This window comes from Hippopotamus amphibius, chromosome 6 (genome assembly GCF_030028045.1).
Source record: "Hippopotamus amphibius kiboko isolate mHipAmp2 chromosome 6, mHipAmp2.hap2, whole genome shotgun sequence".
In the NCBI taxonomy this organism is placed as follows: domain Eukaryota; kingdom Metazoa; phylum Chordata; class Mammalia; order Artiodactyla; family Hippopotamidae; genus Hippopotamus; species Hippopotamus amphibius.
In genome coordinates, this window is record NC_080191.1 from 85616716 (window position 1) to 85641637 (window position 24922).

The 24922-nt window shown below is 36.5% G+C and overlaps 1 protein-coding gene across 1 annotated transcript in view; it reads right to left on the bottom strand.

The window, feature by feature from the left end:
- The window catches only part of ADGRB3 (adhesion G protein-coupled receptor B3), a 751391-nt gene that overhangs the window by 441000 nt on the left and 285469 nt on the right, over positions 1-24922 (bottom strand). Inside the window, exons 3-5 of the mRNA XM_057740064.1 lie at positions 21993-22154; positions 15774-15938; positions 68-232 (exon numbers count right to left, since the gene is read on the bottom strand). Of these exons, the coding sequence (XP_057596047.1) occupies positions 68-232; positions 15774-15938; positions 21993-22154 (492 nt within the window). The remainder of the gene's footprint in view (positions 1-67; positions 233-15773; positions 15939-21992; positions 22155-24922) is intronic.

A 24922-nucleotide genomic window follows, 5' to 3' on the forward strand; every position in this document is an offset into this window, starting at 1 on the left:
GTCTGGCACGGTTCTGCCACATCATCTAAACGGCCGGCATCCTTTCAATGCAGCCATCAGGCCTCACCTGTGCATTCGGGGTTGTAACACTCTCTGCTCTCTGCCCAGGGCCCTCTGCATTCGGAGCCCCCGTGGGCTGCTGCGGTGCACTGCCTGCTTCTCTGCTGGGTCCCATTCGAGCAGGTCACGGAGCACTGGCTCCAGGAGCTCCACTCCTGCCACTGTCCATCAACTGCCAAAGCACAAGCAGAGACAGTGTGAGGAGGTCTTCCAGGAGAGAAGGCTGTACACAAAGTACACACATGCCTTTACTGCACGTTACCGATATCGCATTTTGTACAACTGAAATTCCGCAACGACCTTGTGTAGAGTAAGTCTATCGGCGTCATTTTTCCAATAACATTTGTTCCCTTCAAGTCTCTGGGTCACATTTTGGTAATTCTGGCAATAATTCAGAAACATTCTCAATTATTATATTTGTTATGGTGGTCTGTGATCTGTGATCATTGATGTTAATATTGTCATTGCCTTGGAGAACCAGCCATGTATAAGACAGGGGACTTAACAGGTAAATGTGTGTGTTCTGACTGCCCCACCCACTGGCTGCTCTCCACCTCTTCCCTTCTCCTCAGGCCTCCCTATTTTCTGAGACACAACAATAATGAAATTAGGCCAATTGATAACCCCACAATGGCCTCTAAATATTCAAGTGAAGAGTCACGCATATCTCACTTTAAATCAAAATCCATAAATGATTAAGCTTAATTGCTGATATGGAGAAAGTCTGAGTGGTTTGGATAGAAGATCAAACCAGCCACAACATTCCCTTAAGCTAAAGCCTAATCCAGAGCAAAGCCCTAACCTCCCTTCAATTCTATGAAGGCTGAGAGAGGTGAGGAAGCTGCAGAAGAAAAGTTTGAAGCCAGCAGAGTTTGGTTCATGAGTTGTAAGGAAAGAAGCCATCTCCATAACATCAAAGTGCAAGATGAAGCAGCAAATGCTGATGTAGAAGCTGCAGCAAGTTATGCAGAAGACCTAGCTAAGAGAATTCATGAAGGTAGCGACTCAAAACAACAGATTTTCAATGTAGACGAAACAGCCGTCTATTGGAAGGTGATGCTTTCACAGCTAGAGAGAAGTCAATGCCTGGCTTCAAAGCTTCAAAGGACAGACTGACTCCCTTGTTAGGGGCTAATGCAGCTGGTGACTTTACGCTGAAGCCAATGCTCATTTACCATCTGAAAATCCTAGGGCCCTTAAGAATTATGCTAAATTTCCTTTGCCTCTGCTCTATAAATGGAACAACAAAGAAGCCTGCACGACACACATCTGTTTACAGCATGGTTTACTGAATATTTTAAGCACACTGCTGAGACTCACTGCTCAGAAAAAAAAGATTCCTTTCAAAATATAACTGTTCATTGACAATGTACCTGGTCCTCCAAGAGCTCTGATGGAGATGGACAAGGAGATTCATGTTGTTTTTCATGCATGCCAGTCATTTTGACTTTCAAGTCTTCTTACTTAAGAAATACATTTTGTAAGGCTATAGCCACCATAGATAGTGATTCCTCTGATGGATTTGGGCAAAGTCAATAGAAAACCTTTTGGAAATGATTCAGCATTCTAGATGTCATCAAGAACATGCATGATTCATGGGAAGAGGACCAAATACCAACATTAGCAGGGGTTTAGAAGAAACTGATTGCAACCCTCACGGATGCAGATGGGGATAAGGACTTCAGTGAAGGAAGTGACTGCAGATGTGGTAGAAATAGCAAGAGAATTACAAGTGGAGCCTGGGGAACTCTGCTTAATATTATGTGACAACCTAAACAGGAAAATAATTTGAAAAAGAATAGATACATGTATAGGTATAACTGAATCACTTTGCTCTATACCTGAAACTATCACAACATTGTTAAGCAACTATACTCCAATATGAAATAAAAAGTTAAAAAAAATAAAAATAAGGGAATATGAAAAGAAAAAATAAAAAAATAAAAAAAAAAGAAGTGGAGCCTGAATATGGGACTGAATTGCTGCAATCTCATGAAAAAATTTGAAAGGATGAGAAGTTACTTCTTATGGATGAGAAGAGAAAGTGGTTTCTTGAGGTGGAATCTACTCCTGGTGAAGATTCTGTGAAGATCGCTGGATGACAATAAAGGATTTAGAAGAGTACATAAACTTAGTTGATAAAGCAGCACAAAAGTTTGAGAGGACTGACTCCAATTTTGAAAGTAGTTCTACTGTGGGTAAAATGCTATCAGATAGCATGCATGCTACAAAGAAGTCGTTCATGAAAGGCAGAGTCAATCCATGTGGGGAACTTCACTGCTGTCCCATTTTAAGAAATTCCCACAGCCACCCCAGCCTTCAGCCACCACCACCCTGATCAGTCAGCAGCCGTCAACGCTGAGGCAAGACCCTCCACCAGCAAAAAGATTACAACTTGCTGAAGGCTCAAATGATGGCTAGCATTTTTTAGCAATAAAGTATTTTAAAATTAGGGTATGCACATTGTTTTTAAGACACAATGCTATTGCACACTTAAGAGACTACAGTATAATGTAAATACAATTTTTACATGCACTGAGGAACCAAAAATTGGTGTGACTCACTGCATTGTGATATCCACTTCATTGAGGTGATCTGGAACTGAATCTGCGATATCTCTGAGGTGCCCGTACAAGGTAAAACTAACCTTGAAGAAAAGTCCTAACCAAGAGACTCTAAATGAATGTGATTAGATTTTATTACCTGCCAAACTGTTTCTTCACTTCTCTTTACTTTTATGTGTCTAGTATCTCTTTTGCTTGACTTATTTCTTCAAAAATATTAACTCATCTCTCAAAAAGGCAAGACCTTGATCTTGGAGATGGGTACAGGGGGCAATGAACACAATAAATAATGACTATTAACTCACAGAACTCATATTTTAGAAAAGGGACCCCTAAAATTAGTTAAAGAATTAATGATATGCTAAATAAATTAATTCTATAGCACTGCTGCAAAGAATGATTTCAAGACACTGTGAGATAAGAGTTTGCAGGGCCTGGGGAGTCTTCCTGGAAAAAGTAAGGTTTCGAGTACGCTTGAAGGATAACAAGAAATCCCTCGGGAAAGGGCATGTTCCCTGAAGATATACAAAGGTCCTGGAGAGGAGCAAATGGAGGACGTTGTGAACAGCACCCAGAGAGCCAGGTGAATAACCATACCAGAGGAGTTCAGGAAAAAGGCAGAGGCCAGATTTTGCGAACATTTTGTCGAAGTTGTTATAGATTTTGGCTGTTTTCTCAGATCATTAACAAGCCATTAAAGGATTTCAACAGGATTCTCTGATCATATCTTGTGCAGGGTAGAGAAAGAATCACGGGAGAGAGTGAGAGGGATCTGAGCTGGGATGAGGAGATGGTACCAATGGAGCATCCTGGGAAGATCAGGGCCACGCAGAAAGGACCGTGAGTGGAGAGAAGACCGAGATGACCGGAATGGAATACAGACAGTTGAACTTATCTTTGGAAGTTCAAATTGCGATTCATTTATTTATTCACTCATTCAAATGACTGTTGGGAATTTCTTAGTCATCAGACACTGTGATCGATGTTACAAGAAATACAAGAATTTGAATTCCAACCTCAAAAACCTTATAACTCAGTAAAAGAATTACTCTGTGAGCACAAATAAGCAAACAAAAAATTAAGAGCAATACCATCTTAACACAGCAATGAAGACTTTCAGAGAACAGGTCACATCTTCCTGGGGGGTAATTATGTTAGACTAGTATGGTAAGACTTGGAAAATTTAAACAAAGGAGACAGAATTCACAAAGGTATAATGCCACAGGCCATAAACTACAAGGAAGCAAAGGAATCTGGCAAAAATATTTACCTAATTTAGAAGGCACGAATTAGCATATGTGTTACAAATGCACTAGAATGTGACTGCCCACTTTTTCCAATGTCATTCCACTGCTCTTGGTCAATTTCATTACAGTGAAAGAGAGTTCACCATAAATTCAAAGTTCCAAGATAAACTCATGCTGCTGTGAAAACCCACCCAAACGAGAAAGCCTGGAAGAATAGGAGTGAGTACTTTCAACTTACTTTCAAGTCTTGCAGGTAGCTATTAAAAAGAAGGCTGTGTAATATGTATCTAGCAGTCCTTAATAAACCCTTTGTGAGATGAAAAATCACAAAATGCCAATTTAATCCTCCCATTCATGTAATTTTAGCATCTCACTTTATTAAAAGTACCTGACACAATCTTATTGGCTATGTAATCCATTTGTCAGATTAAAGAGAAAAGTCTAGTGAACCAAAAGGATGATATAAATTATCAATTTCCTTTCTATGTTGGCTTTGAAGATGAATGTGTTTTTCATTTCAGAATTTCACTTTTCAAAGACAACACTTATTAAGTTTGCATCCTGAGAAGAAGGGTTTAAAAGAAAAGAACATTCATGCCTATACCATATGTACCATCTATTTCACAAAAGAATGTACAGGTATTCAAATTACCGAGAACATTCAGAAAGCAACACATGAACAAAGATGAATTAGGCAATGCAAATTAGTTCAATGCTAAGTGACTAGAATAAAGGAATATCTGATATCCTTATGAATTCTGATTTATGGTAAATTTTTAGCTTTTTATTTTTTTTAATGAATGTAATAGTTACACACTCACTGCAAAGAAGAGAGGATTAGTGTTTTCAGTTAGGAAGATGTGCACTGAGGACTCAGTGAGTCAGAGGTGGACTCAGAAAAGATAACAGGCAGGGGACTGTATTATGGATGAAGAATGAGAAAAGACCTTGCCCAAGAGAGAAAACGAGAATATTTGTGAAGTGTTTGCTCAGTAGACTTTGTCTGAAAGAAAACTTTGCATCACCATTGTTAAAAAATTTTTCAACATTTTAAATCCATACATTTACAGTATTAGTTCAGTGCTTTCTACCAATGTACACATTTTATGTTTTGCCTGAAGTTCAAGGACAACTTAAATTAGACATTTGACAGAACTTTTGAGGTTCAATACCACCATAAACATCAACAAAACATATATTTTAGATAGGAACAGTTTTGCTTATAAATCAGTTATAGCAAATAACAATGAAATTTAAGATGTATCAAGTGGACGTTTTTGATGTTTTATTTTACACCAAGAACTAGAAGTTTCTTTTCCTGAACATTCACTGCACCATCATGAAGGAATTGACGTGACATAGCAACTGATTGGATATTAAAAAAAGGAGGAAAAATCCAATATACTTTTAGTATGTTATATAGTGTGGTAAAGCAAAGTTCCATTTGCACTGAGAAAATAGAAAATTGAGAAGTTAGAAAGAGAGGGGTATGTGAATTTAATTGAAAGGATTAGACAATCAACTTAAGTAGATGAAAGAATTTCTTTTTGACAAAAATCAACACCTATTTATGATAAAAACTCTCCAGAAGGTGGGCATAGAGGGAACCCTACCTCAACATAACAAAGGCCATATATGACAAACCCACAGAAAATATCATTCTCAATGGTGAAAAACTGCAAGCATTCCCTCTAAGATCAGGAACAAGACAAGGATGTCCACTCTCACCACTACTATTCAACATAGTTTTGGAAGTCCTTGCCACAGCAATCAGAGAAGAAAAAGAAAGAAAAGAAATCCAATTGGAAAAGAAGAAAAACTGTCACTGCTTGTAGATGACATGATTCTATACATAGAAAATCCTAAAGATGCCACCAGAAAACTACTTGAGGTAATCAATGAATTTGGTAAAGTTGCAGGATATAAAATTAACACACAGAAATCTCTTGCATTTCTATAAACTAACAACAATAGATCAGAAAGAGAAATTAAGGAAACAATCCCATTCACCACTGCAACAAAAAGAATAAAATACCTAGAAATAAATCTAACTAAGGAGGTAAAAGACCTGTACTCAGAAAGCTATAAGACACTAATGAAAGAAATCAAAGATGACACAAACAGATGAAGAGATATACCATGTTCTTGGACTGGAAGAATCAACATTGTGAAAATGACTATACTACCCAAAGCAATTTACAGATTCAATGCAATCCTGATCAAATTACCAATGGCAATTTTTACAGAACTAGAACAAAAAATCCTAAAATTCATATGGATACACAAAAGATCCAGAATAGCCAAAGTAACCTTGAGGGAAAAAAATGAAACTAGAAGAATCAGACTCTCTGACTTCAGACTATACTAGAAAGCTACAGTAATTAAGACAATATGATACTGGCACAAAAAAAGAAATATAGATCAATGGAACAGGATAGAAAGCCCAGAGATAAACTATGGTCAACTAATCTATGACAAAGGAGGCAAGGATATACAGGGGAGAAAAGACAGCCTCTTCAATAAGCGGTGCTGGGAAAACTGGACAGCTACATATAAAGAATGAAATCAGAACACTCCCTAACACCATACACAAAAATAAATTCAAACTGGATAAAAGACCTAAATGTAAGACCAAACACTATAAAACTCCTAGAGGAAAACATAGGAAGAACTCTCTTCAATGTAAATCACAGCAAGATCTTTTTGGATCCACCTCCTAGAGTAATGGAAATAAAAACAAAAATAAATAAGTGGGACCTAATGAAACTTCAAAGCTTCTGAACAGCAAATGAAACTATAAGCAAGACGAAAAGACAACCCTCAGAGTGGGAGAAAATATTTGCAAACGAATCAACAGACAAAGGATTAATCTCCAAAATATATAAACAGTTCATCCAGCTCAATATTAAAAAAATAAACAACCCAATCAAAACATGGGCAGAAGTCCTAAATAGGCATTTCTCCAAAGAAGACATATGGATGGCCAAGAGGCACATGAAAAGCTGCTCAACATCACTAATTATTAGAGAAATGCTACAAAACTACAATGAGGTATCACCTCACACCAGTTAGAATGGGCATCATCAGAAAATCTACAAACAGTAAATGCTGGAGAGGGTGTGGAGAAAAGGGAACCCTCTTGCCCTGTTGGTAGGAATGTAAATTGTTACAGCCACTATGGAGAACAGTATGGCAGTTCCTTGAAAGACCTAAAATAGAATTACCATATGACCCAGCAATCCCACTACTGGGCACATACCCAGAGAAAACCATAATTCAAAAAGACACATGCACTCCAATGTTCATTGAAGCACTATTTACAATAGCCAGGACATGGAAGCAACCTAAATGTCCATCCACAGATGAATGGATAAAGAAGATATGGTACATATATACAATGGAATATACTCAGCTGTAAAAAGGAATGAAATTGGGACATTTGTAGAGACATGGATGGACCTAGAGACTGTCATACAAAGTGAAGTAAATCAGAAAAAGAAAAACAAATATCGTATATTAACACATACATGCAGAATATAGAAAAATGGTACAGATCAACCATTTTGCAAGGCAGAAGTAGAGACACAGATGTAGAGAACAAACATATGGACACCAAGGCGGGTAAGAAGGGGTGGGATAAATTGGGAGCTTGCGATTGACATATATACACTAATATGTATAAAATAGATAGCTAATGAGAACCTGCTGTAGACACAGGGAACTCCACTTTGCTGTAGAGCAGAAACTAACACAACAATGTAAAACAACTATACCCCCCAAAAAATTAATTAAAAAAGAAAAAAGACGCACAGAGCATCTGCGCTGTGACTGCCCTTGTTCTACTAGACCTGGTGCGAAACTGTGCTGCGAAAGACCCACCAAGCACTGCTCTCCTGGAATGAGTTGTCTGAGGGGCTGTGGTGGAGACAGATGATGAAAAAGAAGTCAACAAGCCAGTAAACAAGAGTCACAGCTGGAAGTGTTCTGAAGGCAGCGTGACCACAGGAGAGCAGAGTCCCCGTCTCTACAAGGAGCCAGAAATATGAAGCTCTGTGGTTGGCTCTACCCAGGTGTGGTCTTGAGGTCTAGAAGGTTTTGTGTATTCGGGGACAGAGACAAGCCTGGGGCTCACGGGGCTCATGAAGAGGGGGACACGGCAGGAGGTGGATTCAGAGGGTGAGCAGAAGCCAGATCCTGGAGGGCCCTGCAGGCATGGGGCCAACAAGCTGAGGCACCACGTGAGGACTTTAACGTAGGGAAGAGATGTGACATAATTCACCCTTTAACCCTTCACTTTGCGGTTGTGTGTAGACTGGATTGCACAGAGGCAAGAATGGGTATGGGAGATGTTAGGGGACTAGAGTGTAGCCCAGACAGACGGAAATGGTAGAAGCTTTTACTGAACTGGGTTAGAGTAGGTTTCAAACAGGTCAGAGGGTACATAGCCCTTAAATAAGAATGCCTATTTGGAAAGTGTTGAATTTGTGATGCCATCATACACATAACACAGGGAGTCCTACATTGACTTTAGACTTTGTTTAAAGCTGTATCTCCCAAATTTATTTGAAATGCAATCCTCCTTCCCGTCTTTCTCATTTTTATTCTTTTCGTGGAGCACCATTTTGTAAACATCGCATTAGATGACAGTTTCTTCCATGATATGAAGCCAGGTTAAGAATCAACACTTCCTTAGGCTTTTAATTTTTTCTTCATTTCCATCATAAGAATTTGCAGTTGCATTTTTTTCAGTGTTATTTTTCAATTTAAAAACTCCAAATGCCTATTATTTTATGAACCATCCCACAAAAGTGTCTAAGAATAGAGAACACGAGGCTATATTTTGAAGCTGGGAGGATGCTGAGATCAGCCTCTCCTACCTTCACGTAACATGCTTCCTTATACAGCAGTGCTACACCGGGGACACAAAGTTTTTTTCAGCAATGTGATACATGACCACATTTTCTGGACCCAGATGAATTAAAATTGCAATGGCTAAACTGTTGGATTCACAGGGTTTGCTTTGCTACATACACTTCCTTCTCCAATTGTGTTCACCCGGAAGAAAAACCTGTCTCCCATGTGCAGGGGACAAGTTAATTCCTATGATACATTTTATTTTATTATTTTTTATTTTTTTATTGAAGTATAGTTGATTTACAACATTGTGTTAATTTCTTCTGTACAGCAAAGTGATTCAGTAATACAGATATATTCATTCTTTTTTATATTCTTTTCCATTATGTTTTACCAAGGATATTGAATATAGTTCCCTGTGACTATAATATATTTTAATGAGAATACTATGTTTCAGTCAATTTTCTCATCTTGACCAATAACTGGTGACACTATAGAATAGATTGGATAACAATAATCACAAGTTAGACTAAAGTCATGAATATTTTGAACACTAAGACCATCATTTCAACAACTGTGCTGGGTTGGTTATTGCTGACTGATTAAGTTACCTGTAGGGAGGAGTCGGGGGAGAAGTGTTCTGGCCCCTGACTTTGAGGCCATCTGATTTAGGGAGCCAAAGTTGGAGAGTCCTGATTTTTATTGAATTGGGAGTTACCCAGGGAACAGGAAAGACTCCTTTGGGACACAAAACTGAAATGTAGAAGGATCATATGCTGAAGACCATAAATCTATGTTTCCTATTTGCCATTTTTAAATAAATGACAAAGGAGGAAAAATCAAAATGAAATATTTTTAAAAATTATGATTAAGAATAGAAGCAAGTTATCATGGTAGGGCTAAGAAGGATTAAAAAAAAAAGGTTGGTAAACAAGTTAAGACAAAGTTTAAATGAAAAAAAAATATTAAATAGTAAAAGAAAGCAAGCCAGGATTAAGAAAGAAACAATTTTTAAAAACTCTCACAGGTTAAGCACTGAAAGATCACCAGAATAATGCTGAAAATCTGAAATGACAGAAAATGAATACAATTGCCACATAATAGACATAACAGAAGGTTAAGGTGATAAAATGCAAATTAATTGAAGACCAGGTTAATGAGGCAGCATTTGTGTTATGAATTATAAGACCCTCCTGCTGAGATAATCAGGGAACTTTGACCCAAGGTAGGGCAAAGGCTCAGCATCTTTCTACTCACTGTCCTCACAGGACGCTCCCTGCAGAGGGACTGTGGGGAGGTCACCCTCTCACAGATGCAGAAGGATCAAGATACTAGGACCACAGGAGACTGAAGCCTTTTGATCTAGGTAACAGAGGCTAGAGTCCAGCTGTGTTCCTCAGGACCTACTGTGGGGTGGTTCTTTTCTTCTTCTTAGAGTTTATGAGTCTGCAACTATATCTGGAAACTACAGCCTAATGGGATCTCTCTAGAACGGTTCTGGATTCTCAGGAATGAATTTCTCAAATGCAGCCCTGCTCAGCCCCACAGACTGAACTGGGCCCTTATAACAGCTACTTCTCCTTAGAACAATCCTGGCCAAAGAATCCCTTTGAGTGTCTGATGAAGGCTGTCATAACAAAGCTCAAAAATTATCATAATATCCTGAGTTTATTTCACCGAGTCCCTTGCTTTTAAAGTAATATTCCCATATAAATCATGGTAAATATCCTCAACTTTATACTGTTTTATACTTTTCAAGATTCTTTACCTAATTTTAACCACATAACATTCCCATGATCTAGAAGGGTAATGAATACTGACTCTATATTAAAAATGAAAGAAGTGAGGAATAGAAAAGAAGTAGCCTAAGTAAATATTTAAAACTATAGATAGGGACTGAAACTTAATCCATGTCTTATGAATTCCAGACCACTGAATCATATAATTACATTCACTTATACATAGTCCTGTATATAAATGAAAACTTGTCAATTGTTCTTCATTTCAGTCTTCAATCTGTCACTCACTTATTATTTATCCCTACCTATCCCCTATATTATTTGTTCTCTACTTCATAAATATATTTCAGAAAGAGAATTGTCAAAACTGAAACAAAGAAGGCCAAACTTAAATCTTTGGTTCCTCCAGTCTTCAACTATTGACAGAGTGAAAAATATTATTAATATAAAGTAAAATACTATTAAGAAAATTACCATAGAGCTTGAGGCTTTGAACCTTGAGCTTTTATTTTCCCCAAATAATTTAATTTTGGAAAAGACAGTATCAATTTTATTTTGCAGATATACATCTATATAATTTTAATGAAGGGCCTACCTAGAAAATGTAAACATTCCATTATGTCTGTCACTTTCTCCAGCTGAATATTAGTCAAAATCAAAATCATTAAAAACAGAAGCATCGAAATGAATTGGGATATTGGGATTGCCATATGTACGTTACTAATAAGAAAAAATATCAGATTGTACACTTTAAATATATGCAGTTTATTGTATGCCAAAAATTAAATAAATAAATAAATAAATAAATCCTGCCCCTACCAAAAAAAACCAGAAAAACCCAGAAGCATCAAAAGTGATCAAATCACGCTGGAGGAGGAGTCACAACCAAGGTGACACCCAGGCTAAGGTCTGACACTTAGTCAGACCTCAGTGCTGTTGGCAGCATCCTTGGGGTCATAGTGAGGCTGTGTTATTCCCTGTTGGACCCCAAACCACCACCAAACCCATTAATAACCAGACAAGGTCACTCTGAGAATGTGATAAAAATGAGATAAAGCAAGGCCACTTCATAGACAAAGACACGGTCCCAGTGGAAACTGCAATGTTCCAAATATTCTCCTCTCTCAGCTGAGATGACTGACTCACTTTTTCACCAACTACAGCTTGTCTTCCCTCGTCCTAGATAATTTACTAAGATACCCAATCATAGAACTGTCTCCCCTCCCTGACACCATCAAATCTGGAGCAAAGACACATTGCTTTAAACCTTCTGTGAAATTACCCAACACAAGCCCAAACCCTTGATAAGTCTTTCCTAACACCCTCTTACTAAGATGTCTCTCAGTTCTCTCTGTTGATTTCCCCTCACTGCCAAGAGTAACAAACGTTCAACTGCAAGTGTCACCCTGATGGACTCTCACTGGAGCGCACTGACGTGATAATAATACTAATACTTAGCGTTTGCTAGTTTGCTACCTACCAAATTCTCTCCCTTATGCAACATCATGTGGTCCTCTCATGAAGAGGGTATTACTATATTTTCCTCAAAGTACAGCTGAAGAAACTAAGGATCAGAGGAAAAACAAAGATATGAAAAGATGATATCTAAATTTAAATATGTGTTCTCTTGCTAAAGTCCAAGATCTTTCCACTACAACACATTAATGTATTATTAAGTAGGCACAGAAAATGTCCTAGAAAAATTTGGATGAGTATTAGAATTTTGGATATATACATGTCAAGAAAATCTAATCAATAGCCATTTATTGCATACCACCGGGTAAAAATTGCATGGAGAGATAAACAGGAAATAGAAGAGCATTTCCTTGCCCTCAAATATATCAATTAACACCATTATGAATTTGATGCTCAAGTAGTGACTGCAATGAAAATTCACAGAGGATAGAAAACATAGGTTGGACTGCCAGAAGTTCTGCGTTTGGTGATAAGAGAAACAGATCACAAAGACCCCTGAACACACACATACATACACACATCCTTCCATAGTACCACACTTAATTATTACTATAGATAAGAAAAGGACAAAAATGGGGTCCCGACATGTTTATGAGCCAGTGAATGAATCACAGTTTTGTTGCTCCACATACCTCTGGCCCACCTCCCCCAACCAACACCAGTCGCTGTGCTCAGACACAGTTCACAAATCAGTGATTAATAACTCAAAGAAGGAAATGTCGGATCTACCCTTTCCTTCCTATCTTCTCTCCTTATGTGGATCTCAGGCAGGTGATTTACTTATTTACTTTCACCTCTAAAGAAGACAGGAGAAAGTTGGACATTGACTAAAGAAAGTATCAGATAAAAACAGGATGCCATCTACTTAGCAGTAGATATCAGAATTTGCATACGTAGAACCATTTCACTATTTGATGTGAGCAATATTCATCATCCCTGCTAGCAGCCCCTTCATTATGCAGGTGATATGTGCTTCCTAAAAGCAGGAAGCTGGGACGCTGCTCTGACATGATCCCACGCTAAAACATCACTGCCCATGACCACAACCCGCAGGTCAAATCTTGCAAAGGTGGCGAGCAGAGACCCAGTTGGTTGTTTTGAATGTTTCCTCTGCTCTCTTCTGGTCTTCACTCCACGATCAGCCTAACCAAGGAGAACGAAGTGTGGGTCTTGGCCCACTTTCCTTATCAGTGACACATTTCCTATTATAGTTTTTCCCTAGTGAGGTTGTCTTAGGGATCTCAAGTAGGATGGCTACAAGAAATGGAGGTTGAAACCACTTAATATTCAAATTACCATCTTTCATCGAGATTAGAGCACTTGCTTATGGTTTTCAGAATTGCATTCCATTTTTACATGCTTATTTCAAAATCCTCAGAAGATATTACAAATTTCTTGAGATCAGGGACTATATATTCTTCTCAGTAGTGTCTTACATCTAGTTGATACTTAATAATTCTTTATATTCAGTGAAGGTGCCTGAGATTAGCCATAAGACAATTAGTTCTAATTCTTCTAATATCAAAGAAGAATTCCAAATATTTGTACCAAATATATCTATGTAATTCAAAAACATTATTCCAAAATTTTGAGCAGCGTACAAAAATATTTTTTTTAAATCATAGCTATTAGAATTCCTTTTCAGATAGTAAGGGAATTAGGATAAAATATGGTAAGAATTTTATCATTTATGATGTAACTAAATCCAAGAATGGAAATATCAGCAGTAAGAAACAACACACTTATTAACTATTCAAGATAGATCCACAATGCTCATTTTATGAGAAAATAATGAGCTAGGCCAGATTTACAAATAGTATAATCATAACTCCACAAAATTCAAGACCTAACAAAAGAAAGCCAACAAATTTAAAGGTCTTAGAGTGAGTTCAGTGATAGTGTAATAGGGGTTATACACAACTAGTTTGAAAACACACATGGTTACTACTAAAGTGATAAAGCAAAAGCTATGTCGACTTAGAAAAATGAGTTTTCTTATCTGAATTCTAAACAACTTAGCATCTCTATGTACTCATATCCAAACTTTTTCCTTCTAGAAAAAATTTATGGAAAGTGGACCATGAAAAACCTAGTTGATAACATTTAATTGATCAGTGCCATTTTATCTTTGTACTTATAGGTATCAACTTAGGTACAAGAATTAGTTAGAAACCAATATATTACAAGAGAGCCTATAGTTAGCCACAATTTTTTATTTCCCAGTGTGATCTATCTTTTCCCCATTCCACAGAAAAGTAAGAGTGAACTCTGACTCCCTACAAATGTCACAGCTCAGCAGTTAAAAAACAATTCCAAAATTTGCATAGATTTACCCAAATCTTTGGACATAAGGCAGAGCATAAATGTGTGTGTGTGTGTGTGTGTGTGTGTGTGTGTATGTGCGCGCGCGCGCCTATCTGTATGTTTACAGAGAGAGAGAAATAATTTAAGACAGAACATAAGTAGATTTTCTGGGAGTGATTTACAAACAAGGAATCATGAATATTGACTCCCCAATATTCACAATACCTGAATATTGAATCGTATAAGTTCTATTCATTATGTGTAGAATCCATAACATTCTAAAGGTGATGACACTGCTCAATGCAACTACTACCCATTTACATCTATATTCCTAAGGGTAGGAACCCAGTAGAGGGGAACAATTAAGCTTGTTACATGACAGCTGCTTCTCTACATTTTGGGTGGTTTTTCACAGTCTTCAGATGTTTCAGATTCTTAAAATTTCCAGAAGAACTTTGAATCATTGCCTTATGATATAGGATATTAACTTGGGGAATTTAGAGGGCAAATGGGACTCAGTGTGAGTTGAATAATGTATCTGGAGCTCATTACTGAGATCCCAGCTAGCTGCTTGCATGTAGAACATGTGACTCCATGGGCCAGTGAGAAACTCTCCCAAAGAGAAGATGATGCTTGTTAATGTTGGTCCTTGCCATTTTTGTTAGCCTTTGCCATTTGCCATTCATGTCTGTCTCTTCCTCTACGGAGTGCTTTTTCTTTTTCCTGAGGAGATTCTATTATTTTTTTGTTTCTATTTTCTCCCATAAATTGCAAGCCCCTTCAAGCTGGAGATCAGTCTTTTTCCTTTTGTAGGTATCTGTTTTACTCGTGAATGTTTCAGCAACCTAAATAACAGCATTATCAAGACTTCTCTCTGGAGTAATGGGTAAAGTTATCAAAGCCATGTAAAACAGAACTGAAACATTTTAAAGGAAAGAAAAGTTTTTAATAGCATAAATACACTCTAAGAACAGACTATACAGTGTTCATAATCACATAAAGACTATATATCATTTATGATCTAAACATATTATGCATCTGGCAGTGAATCTAGAAGCTCTGATTTCCTAGCAAATGCCTCTCATGCTCACACGTGGTCAATGGTGCATCCCACTCCTTAGCTGGGTGAGTGTGAGAGAACATCGGAAGCACGGCCTCTACACCGATCTCTCTAGTTACAGTGTGGATGCAACAGTCAATTCAAGCCTTTGGGACATCTTATAATTTTTCCAGGAGGTAAAACCAAGTAGAGATAAAATCTTAGTGGGAATCATTAATATACAAATTTATAGAAATCCAATAAAGAAGAGCATTCATTAGTACTCAGTTAAGGAAATATTCTTATACACAACTGCATATGATAGAATCAAGGAAGGTACCCAGTTTTATTGAAGCAAGAATCAATAAGCAAAGGACACATTTTCCAATGTGACTGAACGAAGGTTGCACTCTTACTATCCCCTAGGTATTCTACGGACCATATACAAAGGACATAAATGCAAAGTTCCCCAAATGCAAAGCAGGCTCACCTGGGCACAGAGCGATATTACAAGGCTTATGATGAGTCTCGGGTCCTTCACACGGCCTTCCCCCATACTGAGGCGGAGTGCATGCGCGTGTTCTTGTTCTTTGGCCTCGACCACACGTGAATGAACACAAACTCCACGGAGACCACTCCTCCCAGACTCCATGGACTGTAATAAAACAAAGAAGCTTCAACAACAGAAGCAGAGAGGCGAAGTCAAAGACTATTTTTCTTTATAATTAAGAAAAAAATTCATCAAATAGACAAGTATGAAGATATTTTAAAATTCAATTGAATTACTCTTATTTGCAACAAAATAAGTTAACTCAACAATCATTTAAATAACAGAAAACTGCATGTACCTCCTTTTGCATTTGAACAATTATTTGTTATAAATTTTAAATGTTTCCTTTTTTTAAATGGAAATGAACCTCTCTCCCTCACAGTAAAACAGTCATGAGTTACTGCTTTGTAAAAGTAACATCAACTAAATTTCTTAGAGTGATCTTCTGGAGTTAAAATTGCATTTAAATAAATAAGCGTCAATTTAATTCTTCCAACATTTGTAAAGCTTCAGGATTAATAAGTTTTATGGTGTCAGAGAATGAGAAAAAGTCTGAAAATTGATGGTATATATTTTAAACAGCTTTTTAGCCTCACATTTTAGAAAACATATTTTTGCCACTTAAAAAAAAATGTGGGTGTTTAAAGTCGCTGTCTTTTGAATAAGAGAGAAATTTCAAAAACTCTGTTTCCTTGCTTAAGAACCTCCTCTTTCCCCAGGTTTAAAATGAGGAGCAAATATGAAGACCTCTTTCTAATAGCCAGAAAACCAGAAGATACCTTTCCTCTTTCAGTAACTGGATGGCACTGGAAATCATCCTAATTAATAAAAATTCTAGGGAAAAAACATATGATCTAATTAAGTTGTGTCTTATATAACTATCAATACACCAGTACTTCAAATATGCCATTATGATGAATTCAAACTTGATCGGAAATACTAACATAATTTTTGTTCCTCCATAATAACCACTGCAAATAAACGCTGACATCTTTTGCAAAAACTCCATTAAGGTTCAATGTTTAGGTCCGTTTCTTATACAGTCAAATCACCAATCCCATCCCAATTCTTTATATTTGGGACAATAAGCAGTAGCACTCCATGGATAATACAAATCAAAAGAAGCCAGGCAAAATGTGCTTTTCAGTTCAAAATTCCTTTCTTACTGTTGAACCTCTGTCTTACTGTTAAAAATTCATGAGAAGATGTTTGATATAACACCCACCGACATGAATAGAGGGAGCAGAAATTTATAATAAAAGATGACAAAGATGTTCATTTTCCTCTCCACATTGGTCGGGGTAAGCAGAAGTGTCGGAGAAGTTATGGGAGTAAATCTTCTGCATGTATCTGCTGACCAAGTTGTTACTTTGAAAACACTGATAGGACACCCTTAATTATGAGGCAGCCTGTTCTCTTCTATTTATACTGTTTAGTTGCCCATCTTGTGAAAATATATTCAAATATTGGAAAAATTAGCCAAATTTAGGTAATATTCAATGAAAAAGTCTTTAAGATTCTGTGAAATTTGCTGGAAAGTATATTTCAAAAATACTATACAGAAAAAGAGTGAGAGAAATTAGGATGTTTGCATTTTTTCCCATTTAAATTTGGGAACACCAAAGAATTTGTATCCATTGGTATAAGAATAAATAGTATGTCCGTATTTAAGTCTAAGGAAAAAAAAATACACATATACCTATATTTACATAATCAATTACAGGAAAATATTTTAAAAGTGACATATATGAATATATTTTGTTATGTAAATGTATACCTTTAAGCAATTTTTGCATTTATTTCTGGTTACCAAATTTTCTCCATTTAAAAATCACCTTTTCTCCCTGATTTTCTATATAAGATGGTAATAGACTATATAGTACTTTTATTTCTAGTTCTGTTCATTTTCTCTTTTATAAAATCACATTTTTACACATGCAGTGGAAAATCCCAGAAGAAAAAGCTGCTTTTCTCTAAAATATCTAAGAAATGTTGATTAATCTTGACGATTTAGTTAAATTATGGAGCAAGAATCCTCTAAAAAGTAATCTTACTCACTACGTTTTAACAGTCTTTATTGCTCCATGGTGAAATTTCATGACTAGTCCACATCAAGTGTAAAAAGCAAAAATATGTTTTTTCATTTCAAAAGGACAAACAATTATTAATAATTTGTAATTTTTGATACTATGAATTAGGAGGAAATTATAGCACAAATCTTATAATTTTATAAATCCTTTTCATAAAGATTTGTGATAAAGATTAAATACTTTTATTTTAATGGAAATTCATTATATAAACTATTTTCAGTGAAGTATGAAAATCTGTAAATGATCTAGTCCATTTGAAAAATGTACCTAGAAATTTAAATCAAATTAATTCATTTTTATAGTTTTCTTCTTTAGACACTAGGTATAATATTACATCTCTGATTTATCTAGACATGAAATGAGGGATACACAATCCACAAATTATGTTACTACCAGATTTTGAAATAAGTATACAAATTATCTTCTGATTTAGATTGGGATGTATAAAATAACTCCTTTAAGTGAAAGGTTTTTTTCTTAGGGAAATAAATGCATGTGAAAAGTATGACATTTAAAAAAAAATCAAAACCATTCCTTAGCCTAAATAGGCTTTTTTTCTAAAAGACTGGAATATATATGGAGTAGATTAGTGGTTCTCAGTCAGGGGCAATAATGATCCCTCCCCCCACCCTCAGCCCCCCACCCCAGGGACATTTGGCAACAACATCAAATGTTGACACTTTTGGTTGTCACAGCTCAGGGGAAGAAAGGGGGCTACTGGTATCTAATGGGTAGAGGCCAGGGATGCTGCCATACATCCCCATATCCTTAGGCCAGCCCTTACAACAAAGATTTATCCATATCAAAATGTCAGTAGTACCAAGGTTGAGAAACCCTGGAAGAGATCATAAAACTGCAAGTCAGAAACCAGGGCAGTAAATGAACAATTTCATGCAGCTCTCTACTTTTCTCAATTTACTTTCTGTTTATCCCTATCATTTTCTGCTCTGAGCCATAAGAGTTTCTGAAGACACTATGATGTCAAAGCAACAATTTTGTAAAAGGCTGGATATCTTAGGATTCATATCAGAAATAACATGATTGTACAATTTAATTTTAAAAACTCTTCTTTTTAAATGTGAATAATATGGGTGAAAGGTAACTAATTTATAACAATATTGATTAGTCTTTAATTGTACAAATAAATATGTCCTAGTTCTATCATTCCACATATTTTGTGGAAAGTGACATTAATAATCAGTTTGTTCTTGTGTCATTTTCATTCATTAAATGGCAAATACACTTGCTTATTCACAGTGTCATGAGTAGGCTATTTCTGATATCATTTTCATCTTGGAAATAAAGTATTTCAGAAAGCTATTTACACTGTTTAAAGTACTATGCTAGGTTTTAAATTCACGTTCTGTCACTTTATTATATATTGTATAAAAACATACACATTTACCAGTATGACAAATAACTGAACAAAATATTGAACACAAAATATTTCATAACAAGCATAATCACCATCTGAAAGGTATTGCAGTTTCCTGTAGTGGGATACCAATTCTACATTTTTAAAATAATACAGTTGCTAAATTATTCTTCATGTTTGAAAAATTAAAAAGAAATCAACAAAACTCTTTTCATTCCCTTTAATTCAATATCTGAACTATAACAATGATTAGAGATACGTATTTCTTATCATCAGTACTATTTAACCAAATTTAGAAAGACAAACCTATATGTATATGAAGGTGAAGAGGAACCAGTAATTAGTCTGTACTTCTTCAGGAGGCTTAATGGTAGAAGGTTTAAGAAACTGAGGGAAAATGTTATAACCCTAGAATGTTATTCAGTTTTCTGGACATGAGATGCAGAGGGAAAGGGAGTGCAGGCTCTCCCCACTACATGTGCTCTCTGTGCCCAGTGAGGGGATGGGTCAGCTACCTCTGGCAGAAGGATGGAGACTTCCATGTCAGCAGGTGAGTGTTCATGGCTAGTGTTTGTTTTGCAAAGTAAGCCCTGAATGGAGAACACTGTCACGCCCACTCAGACTTCCAGTTGGGGATCTGTTTGCCATTAGATTCTATCCCCGTATGTTGAAAGGATCTTGACTCTTCAAAAGGATGCTGACAACATAAATGTATATGTCAAGTACAGCTTAACTCTCTACTGACACTTTTCTCCTTGCCGAATACAAGGCACTTGATCCTGGAGCCCTTAACATAAAAACTGTAAATAGGGTCCACCTTGAAGTACGAATCCAGACCATGCACTTAACCCACACCACATTCCCTCATGAGATCCTTTTACCTATAAAATTTAGAAATGTCACAATTCATAAAATGCCCATCTCCTTACTGCTGTTTCCCTTCTCTTGCCTAACGTACTAGAGTCCCTTTGCTCTATGACCCCTGTTTTTGTCATCTTTTCTCATCTTCCCCTGTCCATGACCTCCTTAAGCATTTTTTCCCCTCTTGTTTCTTTTTATTTTTCATTTTATGTTCTTTCTCATCTACTCTGATTCCCTCTGACTCTCATTGATTTTTCTTGTTTTCAGTGGAGTTTATTGATCTTTTCCTGCTAATTCTGTTTTCCCTTCCTCATAGCTTTCTGCCTGTTTATCTTTTTTTTTTTAAATTGAAGTATAGGTGATTTACAATGTTTCAGGTTTACATCAAAGTGATTCAGTTATATATATATATTTTTTTCTTTTTCTTTTTATCCTGCCCTGTTTATCTTTTAACTCTACCTTTATCTACTGCTTTGCACTTCCCAAGCCCATGACAAAGGGTTCTCCCACCTCACTGCAGCATTCTTCCTCCATGACTGCTGACTGCCCACCACTTCCTTCCTCTTTTATTTTTTCCAGGTCATCTTACCTTTTATTGTGATAAAAAAATATCAAACAGAAAACTTATTATCTAAACCTTTTTAGGTGTACAATTCAGCAGTGTTAAGTATATTGCATAGTGTTGAGAAACAGGTCTCCAGAAATTTTTCATTCTGCAAATCAAGCCTCTGTACCTATTAAACAACTCCTCCTCTAAATTGTTTTTGAATAGGTTGCCCTTGGTCCTTCTTCTGGGAAGCTGGGATTCTTCCTGCCCCTCCCCCATGCCTCCCACTCTGTACTCTTGCTTTTAGCAACTGCAGAATCAGCTTTCTCTGGAAATGGAACTCTCCAGGAGACTTAAACACCCTTCACCAGATGAAAGGCGGCTGCAGTGCCAGGCCCTTTCTTTGTGCCCACCTCACTCCAGAGGCTGCTGGAAGGGCTGTGAATGCAAGTCCATTGTCAACTGCAGTGGTCAATGGGTCTGCCTCACCAACCACCAAGTGGCTGAGCAGAAACATAAACCTGGAGATTCACAGGATTATGTGCCTCGGACTTCTTGAAAGGAAGCCCAGAATCCTTTCAGTACTTATTTTTACATGAAAGTTAGTGGTCTGAGAAGAAGTGCTTATAAAATGCATGTATGCACTGACTGAGAAAATATTTTGATGTAACATGGAAAATCTGATCCTAAGTGGGTAAGCTATTATGTTATGCTCCATTTAACATGAAAGATCTTTTTTTTTTTTTTTCCATTAGTGACTCTAAGTCTACAGAGCAGAGGATGGCTCCAATGAGGGCAGTCACTTGAATGAAATAAACTAACAGAACGTCCTTTGGCCAGGGGCACTATTTTCCCCGATGGGGTCAAATAAGTGGTAGAAAAATAGTTGACTGCCTTAAAGGCTGTATCAACCACTGCCTTAAACGCTGGGTACTGATCACATTTCCAGCATGGTGGCAAATTTCACTATTCCTCCAAAATTCAGTTGGACATTTTCACCATCTAAAATAAGAAAAGACTTGGAACCTTAAATACCATTGGAAACAGATACAGAATTTCAAGCTTATAGTTGCAGTGGGTCAGGAGTCACTTACGTAATTTCTTGACTGCTCTGAAAGCAGAAAGAATCATATACATCATTAAAATTCACAGTTGAATACAAATTACACTTATCCACTCTAATTAAAATGCCTATACCCAGTTCATATGAAAATAACACATCGTTCCAAATTCGTAGCATGACACAATTCAATAACATCCACAGTTGTAGTTGCTGCTAACACTACCTGGACAGAGGGCAGTGTTATTGCAAACCCTTGATTCTCTTAATGGGCCGCTGCAGTGTGTCCCGTAAGGTGATACACAAGTTCTGGTTCGCACCTGCGACCCCTGACCACAAGTAACTGAGCATGTGCTCCACTGGGACCACTCTTCCACGCCAGATTCACCTGTGTGCAAGACAACAAACAAACATGAAATACTGTCTTGAATATTCATCTAGTAAGCATTATACCAAACTGACATTATGACATGCAAGAATAATTTCAATGTAAAAACATGACAGTACATCAAAGGTACATAAAAACATTTCAGAGAAAAAGAAACTTAAAGAGAGATACTACTACACTGACATAAGGTCCAAGTTAGCTATAACCTTGTTAGCAAGACTCCACATCACAAATCCACAGGGCCATGGACAAGTCAGCATTTTTCAACAAGAAGGATTGTTGGAGCGATTCTCTTCAGGCCAATCTAAAGCTTGGTACTTTGATGGAAGAGGAAGCAAAATGTATTGCTAAACTTACTTCTGGCTTTGGTGAGCAAGACTGTATTGCTGTACCCATCCCCCATCTTTTGTTGCATCGTCTCCTTTCTAATGCTGGATGAGGTAGGGCCTTGGAAGTTTGGGCATATCTAATTTTTATTGTGTTGAACACACACATTTCGAACTTATTCCTAGTGCAATTCCTACTTTTTCATCCTATTACAGCTATTTATTTTGTGATAATTTGTTTAAAAACATTCTGCTCACAATTTTTCCCCTGATGATCTACAGTAGAGAAGTGAATTTTACTAGAAATGAAGGAAAATTCCTCTACGATTTCCATTAATTTAATTTGGAACTAAAATTTACTAAAAAAATAATGTCTGAATTCATTAATTTTCTTGGAGTAGGCATCACCCTGAAACTATGTCTAAGTTCTATGATGATCCAAAGTTATGTCCCAAGGAGACTTAAAGTCAAGAATTTCTAAGACCATCTCAATGGGCTTCTAATTCTATTTTAAATTGGTGTTCAGGATAGATTTTTAACACTAATTTGAAAACTTGCAGTTGCTTTTCTCCAAGTACAAAATTGGGCCATTTCCCTGCTGGCAGGTACTAGTTAAATTAAATTTAGTCTTTGTTGAAAAAGTCTACTTTTTCTTCACTTGGTGAAGTGTTTCAGAAAACTTTGTACCACTGATTATCAAGGAGCAAATAAGATTTTACAGATGCTGTTTAGAATTTGATTTGGCTTTGGAATAGAATTCAAAGGATAGAGAAAACCCATTTGTCCATCTTTTTTGGAAGGGTTAGTAAATGACTTAGAAATGACTTGCAGTGCAACTCAAGGCAATTGGTTCACGGCCTGGGACTCCAGGACAGATGGAGTTCGGACCATAATGTAACTCAACTTGCTGATATTTTCACTGAGAAATTCTTTTTCAAAAAAAAGGAGAGAGAAAGATGAAATAAAACATGTGTTTGATAAAGTAGTTCAAGTTACATTCTGGTGTAAGCTTTTTATCTCCTCAAAGGCCCAAGACAACTAGGTCACAGTGCACCAACCACACTTTGAGTAGCACTGTTCAGAAGCATTTGCTCTTATATTGGTCTGCAGTATGCAACCAGAGGTGTAAATAATATAATGCACTTATAACTGGAGATATATATATATATATATATATCATAAGGGCACAGTGGTAACTGGGATGACATTATGTTAACTAGGACATCTTTTCAGTGCTGTGACCAGTGTTTGTCCTGGTCATACTCTATATGTCACCCTTGATTATTTCAGTATTTTTTGCATTTACCAATTTATATATAACACATCTATAAAAATGTTATTCACTGACCATTTGAATAATATTCAAAGCTATGCCTCACAGTTTATTCTTTTACATTAAAGAATACTCTATCAAGTTTAAAAATCATTATTTTAGAAACCCAATAATATGACAATGGTTAAAAGATATTGTATGTATATGTGCACATACATATTTAGCAATGAAAAATTTAAGCTTAAAGTTGGGGAAAATCTAATGCAATTATTTTTGTGATATTTCATCCTATGTTTTTGATGAGATTAAGTGAAGTAGAAATATTATGGTTGAATGTTGTTCATTAAGAGCCAGAAAACCTTGAACATTGTGAATTCTATAATAAGTAAAATGAGAAAGGTTATGAATACAATTAGTTCTATTTTTGCACAAAAGCACTGCATTGTTATGATGGCAGGAGAAAACGTTTTAATTAAACTGAGCAATTAATCAGGAAAAAGAACTACGTTTATGTGCATTTCTGTAAAATTTTGAAAAATCTGGGTTGCTTCTGAATATATGAAGCTACAGTGATGTTGGTCAAGCTAGACAGTGATACCTGGGTCTTGAGGGATTGATAATTAATGCTCAGAATTGGTATCATTCACTGTCCCTCAAACTGATGGTACGTTTTGTTGATCAAAACCAAAATAAATAAATTAATAAGATATATATGGGCTTTCAAATTCTGAATCAAATTTTGCCATTCAAATATTGGCCTACCTACCAAAATGACCTCGTTATATCTTAATCTATAAATTCAAGTGACATTTCCGCGAAATAGTAATGATTTCCCTGCTGCCATGGCCTCATCCCAAAAGGCATGAAGGCTGTTCTAGTCAAGCCCATTGGGGCTTGGTGAGAAATATTTTATAGCAAAGATATTTTGTAAAAAATTTCACTGATATTAAGACAGTTAAGTATACCTCAAAGTATACTCTATTTAATATATGTGTCTTTGGAGATAGCACAAACTAACTTGGTTCCTTAACTTGTAACTAACTAAAGGCATATTACACATCATGTAGAAGGATTCAGGATCTAAGGTACTATTAAGGTTCTTTATTCTGACACAAAACATGAAAGGAAACTGGAAGAGCACTGCTATTAAAGTCAGAAGACCTGTGGTT